General features: G+C 37.8%; 1 protein-coding gene across 1 annotated transcript in view; it reads left to right on the top strand.

The window, feature by feature from the left end:
- The window catches only part of VWA3B (von Willebrand factor A domain containing 3B), a 211,740-nt gene that overhangs the window by 122,390 nt on the left and 66,090 nt on the right, over nt 1-23,260 (top strand). The window contains exons 14-20 of the mRNA XM_043997092.1: nt 2,502-2,600; nt 5,320-5,502; nt 8,695-8,825; nt 12,499-12,662; nt 16,128-16,265; nt 20,557-20,614; nt 20,756-20,912. Coding sequence (XP_043853027.1) covers nt 2,502-2,600; nt 5,320-5,502; nt 8,695-8,825; nt 12,499-12,662; nt 16,128-16,265; nt 20,557-20,614; nt 20,756-20,912 — 930 coding nt within the window. The remainder of the gene's footprint in view (nt 1-2,501; nt 2,601-5,319; nt 5,503-8,694; nt 8,826-12,498; nt 12,663-16,127; nt 16,266-20,556; nt 20,615-20,755; nt 20,913-23,260) is intronic.

The raw sequence follows: 23,260 nt of genomic DNA, 5'->3' as shown, positions 1-23,260 counted from the left end.
ACCTCTCCCCTCCCTAAAATGGTAAGCAATTTGATATAGGTCATATATATGCAATCATGTAAGGCATATTTCCATATTAGTCATGTTGTTGTGAAAGAAACAGACCCAAAGGGAAAAAGCATGAAAAAAATAGTAACAGTATGCTTTGATCTACATTCAGACTTCATCAATTTTTTCTCTGAATGAAGATAGCATTTTTCATCATGAATCCTTTGGGATTGTCTTGGATTGTTGTATTGCTGAGAAAAGCTAAGGCATTCACTGTTGATCATCTTACAATACTGTTGTTACTATGTACAATGTTCTCCTGGTTCTGCTCACTTCACTTTGCATCAGTTCATTTTAGTCTTTCCAGGATTTTCTGAAATCATCCTGTTTATTATTTCTTATAATATAATAATATTCCATTATAATAATTTACCACAACTTGTTCAGCCATTCCCCAGTTGATGGACATCCCCTCAATTTCCAATTCTTAGCTACCACAAAAAGAACTGCCATAAATATTTTTGTACAAATAGGTCCTTTTCTTCATTTAAAAAAAAAATCTCTTTGGGATAGAGACCTAGTAGTGGTATTTCTGGATCAATGGGTATGCACAGTTTGATTGTCCTTTGGGCATAGTTGCAAATTCTCCTTCAGATTCGTTCGATCAGTTCACAACACCACCAACAATGAAATAGTGTCCCAATTTTCCTACATCCACTCCAACACTTATCATTTTCCTTTTCTGTCATACTAGCCAATCTGATAGGTGTGAGGTGGTATCTCAGAGTCGTTTTAATTTGTATTTTTCTATCAATAGTGATTTAGAACATTTTTTTTTGTAAGAATATAGATAGCTTTGATTTCTTCATCTGAAAACTTACCATTCATATCCTTGGACCATTTATCAATTAGGGAATGGCTTATATTCTTACAAATTTGACTCAGTTCTCTACATATTTGAGAAATGAGGCCTTTATCAGAGACATTTGCTATAAAAATTGTTTCCCAGCTTTCATTTAATTATTTTTGACTCTTCATGTCCTCATTCGGGGTTTTCTTGGCAAAGATACTGGAGTGACTCCAGAGGAGAGAGTGAAGCTGGTGACTTTGCACAGCACTTCCTCAGTTAAATCCAATTCACTGCTAGTCATGACATCACCTCCCTGATCTCATGGTCCTCTACAAGAATGAAGGACAAACAATAACAACTAGAGTAATTTGCCACTTCCTTTTCCTGCTCATTTTACAGATGAGTAAACTGAGGCAAACTTTGCCCAAGGTCACATAGCTAGTAAGTGACTGAGGCCAGATTTGAATCTTGGATGATGAGTCTTCCTTATTCAAGGCTCAGTGCTCTATCCACTTTGCCACCTAGCTGCCCTGGCTGATTCCTCTACTAAATAAATTCTAGTATTTTTCTGATACTTCTGATACTTCAAATACTAATACTTCTGTTGGTCACTTAAAGCCCTTTACAATCCAGTTCTATCTTTCCTGGCTTATACATTATTCCTCTTCATATACTCTATAGTCCATCCAACTAGACATCTTGCTTTCTTTCACATGTGATACTTCATCTCTCAACTAGGTGCTCCCATCCCAGGTAACTAAGTAGTTCTTTGCTTATATGTGACTTCAGACACTTACTAGCAGTGTGATCCTGGGCAAGTCATTTAATCTGTCTACCTCAGTTTCCTCAACTAAAAATGGGGTAATAGCAGTACCTCCTTCACAGGATTGTTGTGAGAATTGAATGAGATAATATTTGTAAGGCCACAGTGTCTGGAACTTAATAGATACTTAATAAATGCCTCCTTCCTTCCCTCCTTCCTTCCTTCCTTCCTTCCTTCCTTCCTTCCTTCCTTCCTTCCTTCCTTCCTTCCTTCCTTCCTTCCTTCCTTCCTTCCTTCCTTCCTTCCTTCCTTCCTTCCTTCCTTCCTTCCTTCCTTCCTTCCTTCCTTCCTTCCTTCCTCTTAGAATTCCTAACTTCCTTTGAAGCCCCACTGCAGTGATACCACCTGCATTTGGTTTTTCCTGATTTCCCCCTAGCTGGTAGCATTTCTCCCTCAAAATTACCTTTTATTTATTTTATATATACTTTGTTAAATTTGAATATGTATGTGTGTATTGTTGGGGGGTCCCTATAGGGTGTATGTTCTTTAAGGGAAGGACTATTTCATTATTGTCTTTGTATCTCTAGCATCTGTCAGTGCCTGGCACATAGTAAACACTTAATATATGTTTTTGATTGGATGATTATAGCAGGATAGTTGAGAGTGTTATTGGAGGTCCGTGGTATTTGATGAGAAGGATATAATGATAAGTCCTAGTAAATGACCAGGGTCTGGACCAAGTCAGTAATTTTAGGGATAGATGGAAACCTATGTGAAGAAATGCAGTTTGGCAATTGATTGGATGTGTAGAGTAAAAATTAGAGAAATTTATCTCTGTTTTAGTAATATTTCAATGTTTTCCTTCTTTTTAATCCTCTCCTCCCCACACCCCACCCCTAGGTTGGAAGTTCTACCAATACTATGGATGCCCTTAAAACTGCTTTTGCTGATAAAGAAACAAAAGTAATCTATATTCTGACGGATGGGAGACCTGATCAGGTAGTATTTCATCCATAGGGAGAACAGGGAAGAAGCAGCAGGAAATATTTTAAATAGCACTTTGTGAATGGACTGAGTCTCCAAATTCCTCAAAACCTATTCTAGTTAAAAGGCTATTGAAAAAGCTCCCACATTTTATTTTTCAGTTGGAATCCAGCTTTTCCATCTAAATACACTGGGGGGAAATGAATGCAAGGATTGCTGTCTCTTTAAAATTATAGACAACTATAAATATAAATAATATGCCATGAAAAGAGAAGATGCTTTGCTTGTGAAATTACATGCTATAACCCATGGAACAAGATACTAGAATTTGATCTCTGGGAGGAAAAGATCTAATGAGAATACAATAAGGAAAGCACCAATCAGAGACATATGTATGCATGTACTATGTATGTATGTGTGTGCACACATACATTCATACATATATACATACATATATATGTAGCTAATATTATCTTTCAGGACCATATCATTCTCTTCTCCTTTTTCCCCACTCTTATCTCTATCCTATGCTTGGTCAGATGTTATTACTGAAGGTTGCTACTGAAGGTTAGTTGAATGGAACTGAACAGCTTCTTCCTCTAAAAACCATTCAATATAATAATATAGGTAGCCACTCACTCACGAATATCCAGCCAGTGGCCATGCCTAATGTAGTTGGGTTCCCTTCTTACTGCATGAATTCCCTGTCCCTCCAAATCATGAGAGATGTATTACCAAAATCAAAATTTGAAGCATAAAATATATTTTCGTATGAAATAATATAATATAGAGAGGTTAGTTTTTGAGGTCAGCCCACAAAAATCCTTTCTGAGATAGAGAAGAAGACAGTTGAAGGATTTTGTTAGATTGACCCCTTCTTCATAGTAAATTAAATTAGGTCATTTGTTAGAAGTAAGGAAGGCAGATATGCAGTTTATGGATGAAAAACGTTTAGAATACCTGCTGCTAGAAATATAATAGATGTCAAATCCTTCTGCTTCTGCCTCCACATCAGTCTCATCTAACATCTTCTTTCCATTCACACAACCAGCACCTCAGTTCAGGCCCTCATCCCTCTCATACAGATTATTGCAATAGCTTCCCAACTGATCCTCTACCTTTCAAATCTTGTGCCGTCTTACACATTGCTCCTAAAGCAATTTTCCTCAAATAGAAATTTAACCAACCTTTACTAAACCAACTGCAATGGTTTCCTATTATCTCCAGGATAGAGTATTTTTTTTTTTTTTAGTGAGGCAATTGGGGTTAAGTGACTTGCCCAGGGTCACACAGCTAGTAAGTGTTAAGTGTCTGAGGCCGGATTTGAACTCAGGTACTCCTGACTCCAGGGCCAGTGCTCTATCCACTGCGCCATCTAGCTGCCCCTCAGGATAGAGTATTAACTCCTCTATTTAGCCTTTAAAGTTATTCACCCTGGATTCAGGAGGACCTGAGTTCAAATCCAGCCTCAGACACTTGACACTTACTAGCTGTGTGACCCTGGGCCAGTCATTTAACCCTCGTTGCCCAGCAAAAATAAAAACAAACAAAAAACCCGAAACAAAAAGAAAAAAAGTGATAATGTTAATAAGTGCTTTTCTAAGTCAGTATGTGGTTGGCAGGCATCCTTATCTATGGTTTAATGACCCCATTTCTACTTGAGCTTGATTTAGTTTTAAAACTTAATGTTATCTGTGTTTTATTGTATTTTTATTTATTTGTTAAAGTTCCTTATTATTATTATTATTATTATTATTTGGTGAGGCAATGGGGATTAAGTGACTTGCCCAAGGTCACACAGCTAGTAAGTGTTAAGTGTCTGAGGCCGGATTTGAACTCAGGTCCTCCTGAATCCAGAGCCGGCGCCACCTAGCTGCCCCCCCACCCCAATTATATTTTTATCTGGTTTGAGCCCCTCTCTGTTAGGCAGGCCACATAAAAACCTTTAGGTCATGTGACAAGGACTTGGAAACAAAAGACCTAGCGCCACCTAGCTGCCCCTCAGTTCCATTCTTTATCACTATAGGAATGGGAATAAGCTATGGACACTCATTTCATTTCTCTTTCCAAACTCTCTCATGACCTCATTAGTTCTTAAGGGGAAGCATTAGTGTGCCATTGGAAGACAGACTTGATGAATGCTAAGATAGGTCTCCACATTCCCTGGCTTTAAAGAGGCATAGACTTGGTTCTATTAGAATTATTATTAGAATGTAATTTCCTTGAGGACAGTGACTGTTTGCCTTTTGTCTCTGTATCTCAGTCCTTAACACAGTGCTGGGAAGCCCAATGCTTTGCCCAGAATAAGCTAATAAATAAATGCTTATTGAACGATTAGTTTCCCTTAATCATTTGGCTTATAATCTTTGCCTATCTGCCACCTACCCTGGACACAGATCATCACCATCAGAGTTAAATGCATTTTTTAAAGCATAGGGACCTATAAGTCCAGTTGCTTATATAAACTCTTAAGTCATATCAGTTGCTGACTTTACATGAATGAAGACCACAGTGAAACCACTCACTGGCTTTAAAATGAAACCAACACATCCATTGTTTAGTCATGAAAATATAAATTGAAAATTGCTGGTGTCACAGTGGTATGTTTACTAAGGAATTATTCTCTTCTTTTTCCTCTTTTTCTCTCTATGTCCTTCTCACTCCCCCTTTTCTTTCCTTTTCAACTTCCCCTTCTTCCACCGCTGTCTATCTTTTAAAAATAACCACCAAATAGCCTGTAGAAACGATTTTTTGTCAAATCCAACATCGAAAGAAAATCCCTATTCATACAATCTCCTTCAACTATCATGATGAAGATGCAAATGAATTTTTGAAGGAACTCTCCCTGAGGACTGGAGGAGAATTCCATTACATTCATTTTGGTTCCCGGGATCCTTTGGACCCAGATGCTTACATGGTAAGAGTCTCTCTGACAGGGGAGGATGTGTTTATTTGGTTTAGAATTACAGATCTGAGATTAGTGAAACATGATTTCTATCTTACTAGAACAAAACCCACAAGATCCTACAGCGAAATGCCTCCCTAAGAACCCGGACATGGATGATCCCACTGGCTTTGTGTACTATCAGAGTGTATAATTTGTATATTCCTTTGTCCCCAAACTGGCGCATTGTCCTCTTATTGCTCCAGAGGTGATATGACCTCTGGCCTAGTCACAAGAAAAGAGAGTGATTACCGCTGCTTGCTGAGAGAAGAGAGACAAGATAGCAGCAAAAATTGGATGTGTATGTCTCACTTAGGCCCTTGTGAGGTGGCAGAGTAAGGAGAATGCTGAGCTTGGAATTGAGAAGATCTGAGTTCAAATCTTGCTGCAGAAACACTACCTGGATGATTTTTGGACTTTGGGCATCTCTTTGAAACCTGCATCAGTTTTCTTATCTGTAAAATGAGAGAAATGCCCTCTAAGGTCTCTACCTCCTCTAAATCAATGATCCTGAGAGTATGTAAATGTCAATGAGGACACTCCCAAGGTTGATGAGGACCTATTATCCTTTTCTTTACTTCCTGTCTGGTTTCACTTTGCTAGAATCTCTGCAGTTTACTCCTCAGCTCCACACCAGTTGGAGAAGGCAAAACTGCATCTCGTACATCTGAAGCTTTGTGTGGGCTTGGAGTGCTTCAAATCCTTTATTATTTTTTCAGACATTTAACATTTTTATTTCAAGTTTTGAGTTCCAAATTCTATCCCTTCTTCCCTCCCCCATCCCTGAGATAGTAAACAAACAGATATAGGTTATACATGTCCAAGTATGTAAAGCATTTCCATATTTATTATTTTAAAAATTTTTATTTTCAGTTCCAAATTTTTCTACCCCTCCCCCACCCATTGAGAAGGTAAGAAAAACAATGCCTATTATACATATGAAGTAATGCAACACATATTAGCCATGTTAGTCATTAGCCATGTTGCAAAAAAAAAGAAAGAAAAATAGGAAGAAAAGAAAGAAAGGAAAGAAAGGAAGGAAGGAAGGAAGGAAGGAAGAATAAAAAAAGTGAAAAAAAATATGCTTTCATCTGCTCTCAGAGTTCATCAGTTGAACCCCCTTAAAGAAATGGTCACTTTTGATTTGATAATGTCCAACCCTGCTAGCCATAGAAAACTGCTTCCTCAGGTCCTTGGAATGACCTCAACAAATGAGACTTACTATCCTGGTGGGAGATGACATTGTATTATCATATCATGCATCTTCATGGTGTTATTCCACTAATGGAATGGTTTGAAAATGCAGTAATTAGAGATTAATCTGAATTAGCAAATATCCTCTGATACAAAATACATGGGATTAGAACAATGTTTGTCAGTCTTTTGTATTTAGTTGTGAATTAGTTTAATTAGATTGCTTTCCTCCTAACATTTAGCTAAGATCAGCCAAACAGGGAATAGGAATTTTTACAGGAGTGCTATGAAAGGAGAGATCATTTGATGAAGAAGACACACTTTTTCAAATTAAATCACTTATTTATTATTTGATGAAAAGAGGATAGGGCAGAGTTAGAAATCACAGTTGGGGAGGGTTTGGTCATCCAACAAGCACATACGTGCTTTGAGCAGGGAGAGAGGACATGGCAGGTGAAATCCTTGGGTGATGTACACTATAGAGTAGAGGAAGGAAAGCCATGTTACAGTTCAATTGTCTTTCCTCAGCATATATTAGAGAAGTGGAAAAACTAGTAGTCAAAGCTGAAAGATTTTATTATAACCTCATACCTTTCTTCTGTGAATATGTCCCATTGCTTCACTTATTACAGAATCTGTGGGGTTATTAACAAAGCAATATTTAAGTCATTTGCTTCATGAATTATCTTGTTTGGGCATATGCCATAGATTGTTGTCTCACAAAAGACATGTTTACAGAAAAGCCATCAATTCAACTAATCTTATCCCCAGAGACATTGTTTTGGAAATGGGTTCAGATCTTTCCTCTGATATTTATTACCTGTGTGACCTTGGGCAAGTCACTTAATGTTCTTGGACCTCAATTTCTCTCATTATAAAATGATGTCATTGGATTAGATGACCTGTTAGATCCCTTACAGCTTTAGATTTATGTTCTTATTGAAATGAATTCCCTCATAATATTGTTTACCTGACTTCCTATTTTTGGAAATGGCTTTATGCAGAATATGTCTAAATAGTAGGTAAAATTTTGAACTACAAGGTATTCCAAAAGTCATGTAGTTTTAACCTTGAAATTGTGCTGACTTTTGTGATACTCTCTGTTGATTAAATGCTTTCCCCTACATTTTGTGATTGTGAATTTATCCAAAGGTAGTTAGAAAGAAAATTATCTCAAGTGTATCTTGTTTGTATAAAGTTGTACTATTATCTCACCCTCCCTTGCCTTTCCCCATTGGAACAGCTAAGTGGTACAGTGGATAGAGTGCTGGGCCTGGAGTCAGGAAAACTCATCTTCCTCAGTTCAAATCCCACCTCAGACACTTACTAGTTATGTGATACTGGGCAAGTCACTTAACCCTGTTTGCCTCAGTTTCTTTGTAGAATGAACCAGAAAAGGAAATGGCAAACCATTCCAGTATCTTTGCCAAGAAAATTCCAAATAGAGTCATGAAGAGTCGGGCATGACTGAAATGACTGCACAACATTACCCCCCCTCCCCATTTCCCCCATTTCATCTCAAGGGCAGAGTCTGGTTTTGCTATTCCAATACTTAGCACAAGTCCCAGCACATAGGTACTTGATAAATGCTTGACAATGACTAATATGAAAACATGTTTTGTATGAATTCACATGTATAATTTATATCATACTGCCTACCTTCTCACTGGATAAGTGAGAGGTTTGAGGGAGAAATAGAATTTGGACTCAGAAATTTTTAAAAGTTCATGTTAAAATTAATTAATTAATAGATAAATAAAACTTTTTGAAAAAATGTTTGTTGATTTGACTAACCTGACTTTAATTGAAAGATGACCTGGCTGGACTTGTGGGAAACTAAAATGGAAGAAAAATGAAGTCCTATTTTTTTTCTTTTCCTGAGCCAGATGACAGGCTCTAAGAAATGTTGTTGTAAAATGTGGATCAGCCATATTTTTGAGTAGTATATGTGTCTGCTTCTCATTTTGGCAGAATGAACAATTGAACCTTTTACTACATGAGATTGAAATGGGACAAAATGACCTCGAGAGAGTGCAAAACCTTTACACTGAATCCATTATGTTGGACTGGTGGCATAATGCAGAAAAAGATGAAGAAACTGAGTAACTGTTCTATCTCTCATATGACATACATTTTTCGCAATGTCTTAGAATCCTCTGAAATTTGTTGTTAAGCTTCCTTTGACATTGTTTTTCCCTTTTGGCATATTTTACATGATTTACTTTTGCAAAAGGAACCTTAAATTAAGGTTTCCTTAAGATTAGCTTTGAGAAGCTAGATAAGCTAGATAAAGAACATTTGTTATCTAATTTTTCACAGAATTCCAATTCAATGAGCTCAAATAAGCTTATTTTAGAGACAAAGTGACAAGTCACTAAGTTAGCTCAGAATGTCATTCACGGTGTTTCAGGAAGTACAAGATCTGAGATGTCTACAAAGAACTCAATATTTCCACAGCTTGTCACTGCTGTCATTTAAGGTATTTAAGGGAGCATCAACAGTATTTTGATGTCTCCAAGAGGACGGCTAGAATTTAGGCAGAGCGGGAGACTGTGAGCCAGGCACTGACATCAATGAGAAAGGAGAGAGAATTGTCATGGGGCTCTGGAGATAAAAGCCAGTGGATCTGGATTAGGTGATACAACTGAAGAGATTGAACTATAAAAGAGGAGGAGTGACTGAGGGAGGGTGGTAGTGGTAGAGGAAGTCTGAGTAATGGGAATCAAGGAATATGCTTATTCTTCCATCAGTACCAGTGAATTGGGGAGTATGAATGAAGGTATCACCAGACTCCAGACCTGGCCCTTTATCTGCTGTACCACCTACCTGCCCCCTCCCAAAACTAGCAATGATCCTTTAATTGCCAAGGAGAGGGATGAGAGCAGAACCTTGGTGGAAACCCACAACTGGGGCCTCATATGAGACTGCATGCTGATATCTACATTGCATTCTTATACTATTGAAAAATTTGAAAAACATGCCTAGTTTGATAATGAATATTTAATATTCTACAGGCATTGAAATGCCAGCCTTGTATGTAAATATTCTACCAAGAGGGCACTTTTCTGAAAGAAAATGAAATAATGTATGTAAAAAGAGGCAAACTTTTAGAGTAAAGATAAACAACTTTAGAATCAGAAAGAATTGTATTCATGTTTCACTTTTGACAACTACATGGCCATTAGCATGTCACTGTGTACCCCTCAGTTCTCTGGTCAAATCACTTAACCTCTAAGATCATAAGGTAACAGACAAGTTGCCAATTTACTTAGGTGAAGGGAGTTTCCACACTGAGGATTCATTAAAACCATTCTTTTAAGTCAATTTTTAAAAGTATGAAAATTCCTTTGTAAATTTCCATGGTCTACAAATATCAGCCATCATTATTAATGAGTAGGTTGACTGTTAACTGGGAAGGAACTTGGGAATGAATCTATTATAAATGATTCCTCACTCAACAGTATTCATGATATGCTCACTAGAAAAACAGGGTTAGCAAAGCCTCATGGCTCATGGTCATGGCATGGCCTCATTATATGAAATTTTATTCTAATGTGGAATAATTGATAATTATATGTATTTTTTAACATTTGAATTTGCATTGCAGACTTAGGAAACTTGAATGAACACATGAACATAGAATTCATAGAATTATAGATCGAGAGACGAAAGGGACCTTCAGGGTTATCTAGTCCAATCCCCTGATTTTACAGTTGGAGAAACTGAGGTCCAAAGATGTTAAGTGACTTGCCCAGGGTCTCATAAATAATAAGCAACATATTCAGGTTTGAAGAAGTGTCTGTTGACTCCAAATTTCCCACTTTGCCATCCCACTTAGATTTGTTGTTTAATTAAATATGTATTAATCACACATCATTATGCTATTTAATACAAATTAATAGTTAAATGAATAAATAACAAATATACCTCTAGCTATTCCTTTCTGTAAGTTTGTCCATTCACTCCCTTCTCCCATTTGACTAATTCATCTGGAGATCTGCAGTTGAGCTGGGTAAACTGTTTCACTAGTGTATCTGCTTCTGTCATTTGGCTGAATAATTAAATTAAAGATCAGCTTGATTCAAAATAAACAAATGAATGCTGTTATATAGAGGTCAAACTAATCTGGTACAAAGACTAGAAGGCACCGCTCCATTCTTTACAAATGTTTTCTTTCCACTTTCCTGTTCCTTGATGGAAAGAATTCTCTTAGACGGTTACTTTTCCACATGTACTGGAACAGACACTAAACTATGTATTGCCACCTTTCTACCAGGCAAAAGAAGTTGTCTTAGCCACAAAAAAATATATATATATAGAATCATTTCTGTCCATGTAACCAGTATTTTCATAAGTATCATTAACATGAAACTAAAGTAGGATCTTAGGACTTAAAGTTGAAAGAAATCTTAACAATCATATAGTTGAACTTCTTCCTTTTACAGATGAGGAAAGTGAGGACTCATAAAGGGTAAATAACTACAGAATAATGGGCAGATAGGTGGCACAGTAGTTAGAGTGCCTAGCCTGGAGTCAGAAAAACTAACCTTCCTGAGTTCAAATCTGACCTCAGACACTGACTAGCTGTGCGACCCTGAGCAAGTCATTTAACCCTATTTGCCTCAGTTTCCTCATCTGTAAAATGAGCTGGAGAAGTTAAATGGCAAACCACCCCCAGTATCTTTACCAAGAAAACTTCAAATGGGGTCACAAAGAGTTGGACACGACTGAACAACAATCCAGGATCATATATCTATATGACCTCCACTTAAATGTCTCCAGTGGAGTTTATTCTGACTTCTTCTTTCTGCATGTAGAATATTCATTATTCAACCTTTATAAGCATTTATTAATCCCCCACTATGTGCAGAATACTATGTTAGTTACTTGCAAAGATACACAATTTATTTATTTATTTATTTTTGGTGAGGCAATTTGGGGTTAAGTGACTTGCCTAGGGCCACACAGCTAGTAAGTGTTAAGTGTCTGAGGCTGGATTTGAACTCAGGTCCTCCTGACTCTAGGGCTGGTGCTCTATCCATTGTGCCACCTAGCTGCCCCGAAGATACACAATTTAATTAAGATCTAGTCCTAGTCCTCATGGAGTTTATGCCTTTTAGGAAGCTAAATCATCAAATCAGATTACTACACAATATATAGCAAATCTACCTGAAAGAGGAAACAATACAGGAGGAGATGAGGGTTACTGTTGCATAACCTAAATGTAGCAGTGTATCTGCATTGTCTTTCCAAGTCAACTTCAGGCAGAAAAATGGCATCCTAGAGAGTCCATGGCTCCTGGGGCTGCTGCCTAGTGCAGGTCCATAAGCAGCAGGGCTATCTAAGCAGGAGTGTAACAGCTGCAGCTGCATGAATCTAGGACTGCGATTCCATTTCCCCAACTTTACCCTTTTTCTCACATGGGAGCTCTATGTTATCATGTATTGTGACACTGGTGCTCTGTATTTTCTGGGGAATCCTGCTGTCTTCTGGGGAACCACAGGTTGGAGAATTGGATTTGCAATTTTTGCATGTTGGAGTTTTGTTTTTATTTTTAATTTAATAAATGAAGTTTTGGAAAGCATCCCTGAAAATTGGTTATATTGAAACTTGACTATTTGGATATTTTTCGTATGTTGAAATGGAAAGTAGTTGAATTGTTTAAATATAGCATTTTTGCCACGATCTTTTAATATATTGTGCATTTTTGTGAAATATCTTGTGTTCTCTCTTTGCCATTTTCCCTTTCTAAAAAAACACCACCAAAACAACCAGGTATAAAAAGCCCACCTATGCAGTGGTTTCAACAACAGAAAAAATGAAAGACATGCCTTTACAAAGACCTACACTGAGAACAGTATCCCCAGATGAGACTGGTTTCTCTAGTCCTTGTGGAAACCCACCTCAAACTCTCCTGAAGAAGAAAGTACCATTTGCAGGTACTGTCAGTGAGTCAACTAGCATTTTTTTGTGTGTGTTTTTTTTTGGGGGGGGGCAATGAGGGTTAAGTGACTTGCCCACGGTCACACAGCTAGTAAGTGTCAAGTGTCTGAGGCCAAATTTGAACTCAGGTCCTTCTGAATCCAGGGCCAGTGCTTTATCCACTGCACCATCTAGCTGCCCCCAACTAGCATTTATTAAATGCCTACTGAGTGCTAGGCACTGTGCTAAGTGCTAGGGATGCAAAGAAAGGCAAAAACCAAAAACCCTAGTCTCAAGGGACTAGCTTTTAGGCTAATAGGGAAGACAACATGTAAACGAGACAAAATGTCATTCAAAAAGACTAAATGGGGGCAGCTGGGTAGTGCAGTGGATAGTGCACTGGCCCTGGATTCAGGAGGACCTGAGTTCAAATCCAGCCTCAGACACTTAACAATTACTAGCTGTGTGACCCTGGGCAAGTCACTTAACCCCAATTGCCTCACAAAAAAACAAACAAACAAACAAAAAGACTAAATGCACAAACAAGACATATAGTGGATAAATTGGAGATGATCACGAAATGAAGGCACAAGAATTATGAAGGATAAGAAAAGGCTTCTTGCAAAAGGTGGGACTTTAGGAGGTGAGACTTCAGGGAAGCCAGGAGGTGGAGTTGAAGAGAGATAGTGTTCCAGGGGTGGGGGAACAGCTGATGGAAATATCCAGAAGTTGGGAAAAGAAATGTTGTATGTGAGGAACAGAAAGGAGGCTAGTGTCACTGGATTGAAGAGGAGAGGGTTAAGTTGTAAGAACACTGGATAGGTGGGCATGGGCAGGTTGTGAAGGGCTTTAAAAATCAAACAGGAGGGGCATCTAGGTGGCACAGTGTATAGAGCACCAGCCCTGGATTCAGGAGGACCTGAGTTCAAATCCATCCTCAGACACTTAACACTTACTAGCTGTGTGACCCTGGGCAAGTCATTTAACCCCAATTGACTCACCAAAAAAAAAAAAAATCAAACAGGAGATTTGTATTTGATCCTAAATACTGGTGTCTTAGATGGGTTAAATTTTCACATGATTCATCCTTCCGCTTTGGGTAATAGTTGGGGGTGAAATTAAATCCCCATTGGAAAAGCGGCTACCATGTCATTCATCCCATCCCATCGTAGATTTCAATACTTCCATAACCTGCATTTTAGTGTTTGAGTTAGACAGCCTTGAGATGTATTTCTAGGTATTTATATCTGTCTCTACAAAAGAATTGGTGTTGATATGTGGAGACTGGGCACAGGGTCAGGGGTAGAAGTAAAGGTTTGCATTCCCTCCGTGATGCAAGCGCTTGTGTTCACCTCTTTTGGGTAAGCTCTGAAGCTTCTGTACAAGTCGTGATTTGGAGTTAGAGTACATGCCTCTGTAGCTTCAGCTCTTACCTAGGCCAGTTAACTTTGCAGATGGCATCCCCCAGCTCAACCTTTGTAGGTGTCAATAGGAATAAGGGTAGCCAGCCTGCCTGGTAGTACCTGTTCTAGTTCTAAAGTTCTTAAAGGTTTATGAGTAGAAATCAAGGCAAATCCATCCTCCCAATTAAAAAAAGTTGCCTCCCCCCCAGTAGTGTTGTCTTCTTATGAAAAACCCAGAACATTTACTGGTATTACTCTTTTTTATTTTTTTTTTTTTGGTGAGGCATTTGGGGTTAAGTGACTTGCCTAGGGTCACATAGCTAGTAAGTGTTAAGTGTCTGAGGCTGAATTTGAACTCAGGTCCTCCTGACTTCAGGGCTGGTGCTCTATCCACTGTGCCACCTAGCTGCCCCTGGTATTACTCTTAATGTGGATAAGTTTAAGGCCCATAATTTTTTCCAATTATAAAGGAATAATTATAAATATAATAATAATAATAATATAATAAATAATAATTATGTGTTAATATAATAATAATTATAAAGGAAAAATATTTATTATAATTATTGCTTATTATAGAAGTAGCTAGGTGGTGCAGTGGATAGAGCCCTGGACCTAGAGTCAGGAAGACCTGAGTTCTAATCTGGCCTCAGACACTTACTAGCTGTGTGACCCTGGGTGAGTCACTTAAGTAAACTTCTATGAGTTACTCCCTGCACTCCCTACTTAGGTGCCTTCCTAGTTCTCTCACCCATTAAATGGGGATAATCAGAGCACCTACCTTCCAGAGTTGTTGTTGTGAGGATAAAATGAGATAATATTTGTAAAGTACTTTGCAAACCTTTGAAGTACTATAGAAATGCTAGCTATTATTGTCGTTATTATTTAAATTTTGGTAGCTACACAAAACACTTATCTGAAATGTACATGGAACCTGGTTTCATATGGCAATCAAAAGCTGGATTTAATAAGGGGCCCCATTGATTTAGCCATTTCTGCTTCATTAGCATCTTCAGTAGAAAAAAGAGATTTGTGGAATTGGGTATGATTAATTACCTGGGTATGATCAATGTGTGAAGCAGGCAGAGCACCTGTTAGAAAGGTGACTTTGTCCTCACTGTTTAAGAATACACACCTGTCAGTAAGATCCTTGATTTTGGGGCAGCTAGGTGGCACAGTGGATAAAGCACCGGCCCTGGATTTGAGAGTACCTGAGTTCAGATGCGGCCTCAGACACTTGACACTTACTAGCTGTGTGACCCTGGGCAAGTCACTTAACCCCAATTGCCCCAAAAGAAAAAAAAAGAAAAAAAATCCTTGATATTACCTGGCCAATTAATAAGGGGAAAATTCAGTTAAACCTTGTAAGTGTATTTTTCTCCACTGCCACATTACTCTTTATTTGTTATTGAGACATTTCAGTTGTGTTGACTCTTTGTGATAGCATTTTGGGGTTTTCTCGGCAAAGATACTGGAATGGTTTGCCATTTCCTTCTCTGGTTCATTTTTCAGAGGAAGAAACTTGAAGCAAACAAGATTAAATGAATTGCCCAGAGTCACACAGCTAGTATGTGTCTGAGGCCAGATTTGAACTTAATAAGATCAGTATTCCTCACTCTAAGCCCAGCATTCTATCCACTGCACCACCTACCTGCCCCAAACCAATTACTTGTTTAAAAAGTCAACATGTTGTTTTGTGGATGGTAAATAATATCTAAAATTTTATATTCCAGTCATTTTCTAACTTTGCATGTTTTCTCCTTCAGTACCCACAAATGCTTTCAAGGATTTGGGTTGCTTGTAATTAGACTATGGATCTGCATATATTATTAGGCCCCAGGATAGAAGATAGAGGGAGATACCAGAAACCCCCAGAGTAGCTATTTAAATTTGATGATATTGCACCACATCCCAAATTAGAGTTCCGAATGGAAAGAAAAGTCTAAAGCTTAAGAAGGGGTGTGGGGACAGTGTTTATTTGCCAGAGAGATTGTTGACTAGGTTTTATTTAGAAGCTGAACTAAACTGTCTTTTCTCCCTCTCCTTCCCCACCAATCTTCTTTCTGTAAATGTCAACAGAACCAACAAAAACTAGTCTACTCAGGAATTCTTTTATTGAAAAGAAGCTGAATGAAGATAGTTCAAATGCAAAAAAGCACCTTCCTCTCGAACAAAAGGAGTCTCCCAGAAAACGAACCTGTTCACCCAGTCATAAAGGTCAGCTTGAAAAAGAGAGCTAGATGAAAATGCAAGTGAGCTCTGATTTGCACAAGAATGATATTAATAGATCTCAGGGTCACGGGTTTAGTGCTGTAAAGGACCTCAGAAGTCATCAAGTCCAATCTCCTCATTTTTACAGATGAGGAAACTGAGGCATAGAGGTTAATTGACTTGCCCATTGTTACAGGGCAAGTAAAGATCTGAGGCAGAATTTTAACCCAGACCCTCCTACCTTCAAGTCTAGCACTCTATCCTAGTATACCACCTCTATACATCTCTTGGTTAAGTTCATGAATCTAGAGCTGGATGGAACCTTCAAGGTCTCTTTTCTTTTTTCTTTTATTTATTTATTTAAAGTTTTGAGTTCCAAATTCTATCCCTCTCTCATTTCCTCCATTCCTACCCTCTCCCCTCCCTGAGGTGGTAAACAATCAGATATAGGTTATACATGTGTAGTTATGTAAAACATTACTATATGTCATTTTATATAAAAAGACTCAAGTAAAAAAAAAGAAAAAGAAAATGCAAAATAGCATGCTTCAGTCTGTGTTCAGTGAATATCAGTTCTTTCTCTGGAGGTGGATAGTATGCTTCATCATTAGTCCTTTGGGATTGTCTTGGATCGTTGTATTGCTGAGAGTAGTCAAATCATTCAAAATTACTCATAGAACAATAATATTCCATTACAATCATATACCACAGCTTGTTTAGTCATTCCCCATTTGATGGGCATTCCATCGATTTCCAATTATACTTGAGGAAAGTGAGGTGCAGGGAGTAACTCATAGAAGTTTACTTAGGAAGTAAGCACCAGAGGCATCATAACCAATACAGAGGAAAACAAACAGAACCAACAAAATAATCCAAATAGTAACTACAACAATGTAAATGAAAAGATCACTAATGGGTAGTAAAGACTCCAGTCAACCCCCTTACCTTTGTGATATATTTCTTCCTCCTGAAGCAGCTGTGTAGAAATCAAATTGTGTTTTAAGTGCACCATTGAAAGGAACCCAGTGCTGTATCCTTCTATAAAACAAATAATTACTTGTTTGTCTTTTCAAGAAATGTATTCTTGGGGCAGCTAGGTGGCACAGTGGATAGAGCACCGGCCCTGGAGTCAGGAGTACCTGAGTTCAAATCTGGCCTCAGACACTTAACCCTTACTAGCTGTGTGACCCTGGGCAAGTCACTTAACCCCAATCACCTCACTTAAAAAAAAAAGAAAATTTAAAAAAAAGAAATGTATTCTCTAAATATGAGGAACACGATTAGAGAATATTTATTGTTTTTAAAATTCCATTTTTATGGTTCCTGTCTCCTTGGTCAGTTTGGGTTTACAAAACCAGCATTGAAGCTTTCAAAAGAATTACAAACTATAAATGACCATATGAAAACATGTTGTAAATTTGGGGTTGGTAAACTAAGGCCTACATGTATGCCCAGAAGTTAAAAATGGTTTTGACATTTTAAAATCAAATTTCATTGCATTAAAAAATGTAAACAACATGCAATGGAAACTTCGATCTCCAGCTGTAATTTGCTGACCCCTGCCTAATCACTGAAAGTGTTAAATCAACTCTGAGGTTTCACCACATCTTGTAAATTGACGAAAAATGGGAAGAGTCAATGATGGAGATTTTTTTAAATGCACGCCTTGTTCTACAAATTGAGTCCATCACCTTTATATCATATTTCATTATCAGTCATTTGGAATCATAATCGGTCATTGCATTGATCAGAATTGTCAAGTCTTTTAAAGTTCTTTGTCTTTACAGCACTGTTATTGTATAACTAGTGATCCAGGTTCTTCTCACTCTCCTTTATATCATTTCATAAAGGTCTTCCTAGACTTCTCTGAAATTGTCTATTTCTTATGGAGCAAGAATATTCCATTACATTTATAAACCCCAATTTATTTAGCCATTTCTGAATAAATGGGAATCCTTAATTAAACCCTTAAATCTTGGATGTAGGCAAACTATATATGTCTGGTCCAATAAATGTTTTTAATAGTAGCCTCATTAATAACAATATCAATGTACTGTAAAGTTCTAAAATGCTACTATAAAATTGTGACTTTGCATTGTTCCTATGAAATTAACTGTCTTATAATAATGCTTTGCTTAATACTATATATATTCTCAGAATCAATTCATGACATTAAATCATATATGTTTGTGCTTTTGCAGCAATTAGGTAAGCAGTGCCTTGAGTATGTCTTCTTGGTATGAATAGCCACAGTTGTCTGGGCATAATTAATGAGAGAAATTAATATACTTCTCCATCTATTTTTAAAATTAAAAAAACTTTAATAAAAAGCTAGTTGTATATATTAGCCAATAATACTAATCATTAAATTTTAAAATAGTACATAATTAGAGCAAGATTTTATAGACATCTAGTTACAATTAGGTACTTTATTCACTAATGCCCACTTGTCACCAATGTAACTTTAATTTCTCCAGGATGCACAAAATACTTCTTTCAATTCATTCTTATATCCATTACACTCAGAAACAAAACCCTTCAAGGTATGTACAAGACTTCTGCACTTCAGAGCTTCTAAATAACTTTTAAGGAAAATCACTTGCAGACAGTTGTTCTCATCTGCCAACAGCTTTCCTCTACCACAGCTATATAGTAGTCTGTTTATCCTGCTAGATTCCTCTGCTCCTGTTTTTTTTCCTTAAAAAGTTCATGGTTGTACAGTGCATTCTCCCCCAAAAAGATGAAATCACATACTTGTCATTCTGAGGAAATGAATGAAATATTTGAATGTCTACTATGTTCAAGGTCCTAGCTTACAAAATAGGATTGATACTTTCCTCAATGGGATTCCCATTTATTCAGACAGTCATTAAGCATTGATTAAGTGCCTACTATGTGCTAGGTACTGTGCTGGGGATACAGACACAAAAAAGAAAGGCATTTCTTGCCCTCAAGGAGCTTACAATCTAACAGGAGAAGACAACTTAAAAAAAAAAAGCTGTAAAGGGTCAGGGGGTGGGGCACAAAAGAAAGGTACCTGGCACTTGAGGGTCACACAGCTAGTAAGTGTCAAGTGTCTGAGGCTGGCTTTGAACTCAGGTCCCCCTGAATACAGGGCCAGTGCTCTATCTACTGTGCCACCTAGCTGCCCCCATGAAGCTTTCTAAACCAGAGCTTGAGTCATTTAAAAGTCCCTACTTTCCAATCACTGCTAAGTATAGTTTGAGTTTACTAGTAGTCTAAACAGAATGATTAAATTTCTGTATTAAATTTCTTACTTGCAATTTTATACTTTGATTTCCAATACTGGCCTATTTCTTTTAAAGAGGTCATATCCTTTTACAGCTAATAATGCAAGCACACTCTGAGGCATAATTTTAAAGAATATTTAAACAATTCAAAGAGGCTTTTGAATAGATATGTAATGTTTTTTACTATGCTTGTGTTGTCACAAAAATACCTGTATGACCTTGAGCAACTTCCTTAAACCTGTCTAGCCCTTACTTCCTTCATCTCTCAAATTAGGGGGCTCAACTCTATGGCCTCTAAAGTTTCTGATGGCTCTAAATCAATGATATTATGAACAAGGACCATAACATAACAAGATATAGCTAAGGGATTTTAAGATATATAATCATGATACCATATGACAATAACAGTTTTAGCTGAAATTGTTCCTTTATTGCATTTTCTTAAAATGTCTGTCCTGGGGCAGTTGGGTGGTACAGTGGATAGAGCACCGGCCCTGGAGTCAGGAGTACCTGAGTTCAAATCTGGCCTCACACACTTAACACTTACTAGCTGTGTGACTCTGGGCAAGTCACTTAACCCCAATTGCCTCACTAAAAAAAAATTTAAAATAAAAAAATTTTAAATGTCTGTCCTAACTTGGTTGAGATCCTATGTTCCTCTGTTGTGAGTACAATAGGAGTAGGAGGGAATAGAAAATGATTGGTGATTTTATTCAGGAGCCTTGAACTGTAATATCCCAAAGCAGTTGAGAGTCTATATTTTGTTTTTATGACTAGTTCAAGATCAGCTCAGAGTGTTTGCCTAATTGTTAACAAAACCAAGGCAATACACACTTTGATGTACACACTTAGCCTTTCAAATCAAAATTGCCTGAGCAATAAAACCAACCAAGATGTACCATTGAGAATACTTTAAAAGCAAAACAGAACATTTGTCCTTGGCCACCAATAACCTCAGATAGAGAAATAACAATGAAGCTAATGTTAGTTTGGTGTAAAACCCACACATGAAACACCTTTATATATTTATAACTCTTTCTCCACAGAAATGAATACAATAGGTGAAAAAACATCAGAAGTGAGGAGCAGAGAACCAAGCCAAGAGTAAGTATTTTAATTTCACCAAAGGATACTGGGTGGTTTGCTTTCTTTTTAAAAAATCTGAATTGCATTTTTTCTCTCCCCCTTTCCCCATTTCCCCCTCTACAATCTTCCATTGCATCTCACAGAAATCTGTGTTCTTAGTTCTTTAGATATGTCTTCAGAAACCTGGCTCAAGGTCCATGGCTTGGTTGCTAAGCGACTCACCATAATGGATGCCTTATCTGCTACAGCCATTCCACACCGCTCGAAATATGTGCCAATTCTGGGAAAGCATGTCGTTTCTAAAGTATACGATTCGGTAAAACTCACACTGTTCTTGGCAAGGCCTTATACTATGTAAACTACAGCCCTGGTAGTGTTGCCTTTAGAGAAGGGTTTTTATTATTTCTCTAAATACATCATGTAGTTCATTTAAATGTCTTAGCATGTGTTCTATACAAAAACAAAATACATGTTACATCATTAGAAAATGTTTATTCATGATGGCAGCTGTTGAAAAAATAGATTGCTAATGAATATGGTTTCTTTTTTTGTTTGTTTGTTTACAATCTGAGGGGGATGTAAAATGGGCCTCCAAGGTACAGGCTCTTCTTGTCTATTTACCAGTGGGTGGTAGTATGGAGCTATTCAGGTATTTCACTAGAGATGCAAATTTTCTGCAGAGCGTCATGGAATTGGAAAGGACCCTTGAAGGTTATTTCACTCATTTGCTTGTTTTAGTTTTTAAAAGGTCTCTAGATTAATTTTAACTGCTTCCTTTCAATAACTCATCTGGATGTTTGATGTCACTCACCGTAGGAAAATTAAATCTTTGTCTTCATCAAAATGCTTAATGGTCCAGGATAATCCTACTTCTTCTCCTATTATCCTCATGAAGATGGAGAACAGCTATTTGAGACTAACCCTACTTGGCCTTTTGAATAATTATCAGATCTCTCTCTCTCTCTCTCTTATACACACACACACACACACACACACACACACACACACACACACACACCTCTTCCAGGTTACTCTAAGCCCCAGGTCTCATCTAATCTCACTTCATAGGTATGAGGTTTTTCTAGTTTTAAAATTATCTTTGAGGGTCTTTTGCCACCTCTCTAAGTTTCCATAGTCATAGTGTCCATGATATGTCATTGACTTAGAATAATGTTGAGGTTTGCCTGAGGCCCAGCATGAGATGAGAGATTGCCTCATGGATGTTCATACTTTTTGGATGTTATTGCATTGCTGGATCGTGTTCAGTTTTCATAGTTGTGTCTGTTTTCCTCCTTGGGTAGCCACTGCAGGAGTTGTTCCAGACCTTCTCCCCTCTCCTTAGGCCTCCCATGTGACCCTCTTCCCCTACCCTCCCAGCTGAGGACCTGTGCTCATACTTCATGAAAAAACATAGAGGTCATTCTCAACAAACTCCCTCTTATTCCTTTCTCCCCATTTCACACACTTCTCTCCCCTTGTGGTGAATGATCTCCTCCTTTATTCTAATCTCTAATGAAGATGTAGGCTTTTCCCTCACCAAAGTCAATCCCTCTATCTGTCCCCTTTATCCCATTCCCTTCCATTTCCTCTAGTGTACTGTCTCCACTAAGTCTTCTCTCTGTCTCTCTCATTTTCAAATTTCTCCTTATTTATTGATTTCCTGACTACCTAGAAATATGCCCAAGTCTTCCCCATCCTTAAAAACCCTCACTAGATGCTACTTTCCCCAGTAGCTGCTGTTCGCTTTTCCTCCTCACCTTTTGAACTAAACTCTTTGTTAGAGCCTCTGCTTTCTCTCCTCTCACTTCTAAACTCTCTGCAAACTAGCTTCTGACCTCATCTTTCCAACATTGTTCTTTCCAAAGTCACCAGTGATCTCTAAGTCACTGAATCTAATGACTTTTTCTTCAGTTCTTATTCTTGACACATCTGTAGCATATGACACTGTTAACCACTTTCTTTAGGATCCCCTCTCCTCTCTGGCTTTCCATGTAATGTCTCTCTTGGATTTCCTTCCACCTGTCTTATTGGCTGGATCTTCATCTATGTCACAGCCAATAACTGTAGGTGTGCCTCAGGACTCTATCCTGGACCCTCTTCTTTTCTCCCTCTGTTCTCTCACCTGATGTTCTCATCAAATGCCATGGTTTCTATTATTATCTCTGTGCATATTACTCCTAGCTCTAGCCTAGTCTCTTTCCCCAGCTCTGATTCCTCATTGTCAACTGCCCCTTAGACATTTCAAATTGAATAGTGTCTCATTAGACATCTTGAACCGAACACGTGTAAAATAAAACTCATCATCTTTTCCCCCTTCCCCAAATTTTCCCTTAATGAAACTTCCCTATTGCTGTTTAGTTTTTCTTTTAGTCATTTCAGTCATGTTTAACTCTTTATGACCCCATTTAGGGGTTCTCTTGCCAAAGATACTGGAGAGGTTTGTCATTTCCTCCTCTAGCTTATTTTATCTTAGTTTCCTCATCCGAGGCAAACAGAGTTAAATGACTTGCCTGGGGTAACACAGCTAGTAACTGTCTGAGGCCAAATTTGAACTCATGAAGATGAATCTTCCTCACTCCAAACTCAGTGTCATTTCTCTCTCCAACTCATTTTACAGATGAAGAAACTGAGACAAACAAGGTTAAGTGTCTTGCCCAGAGTCAC

This window comes from Dromiciops gliroides, chromosome 3, assembly GCF_019393635.1.
Source record: "Dromiciops gliroides isolate mDroGli1 chromosome 3, mDroGli1.pri, whole genome shotgun sequence".
Taxonomy (NCBI): domain Eukaryota; kingdom Metazoa; phylum Chordata; class Mammalia; order Microbiotheria; family Microbiotheriidae; genus Dromiciops; species Dromiciops gliroides.
Note: the sequence above shows the minus strand (reverse complement) of the source record. Positions and strands in the feature narration are given on the sequence as shown.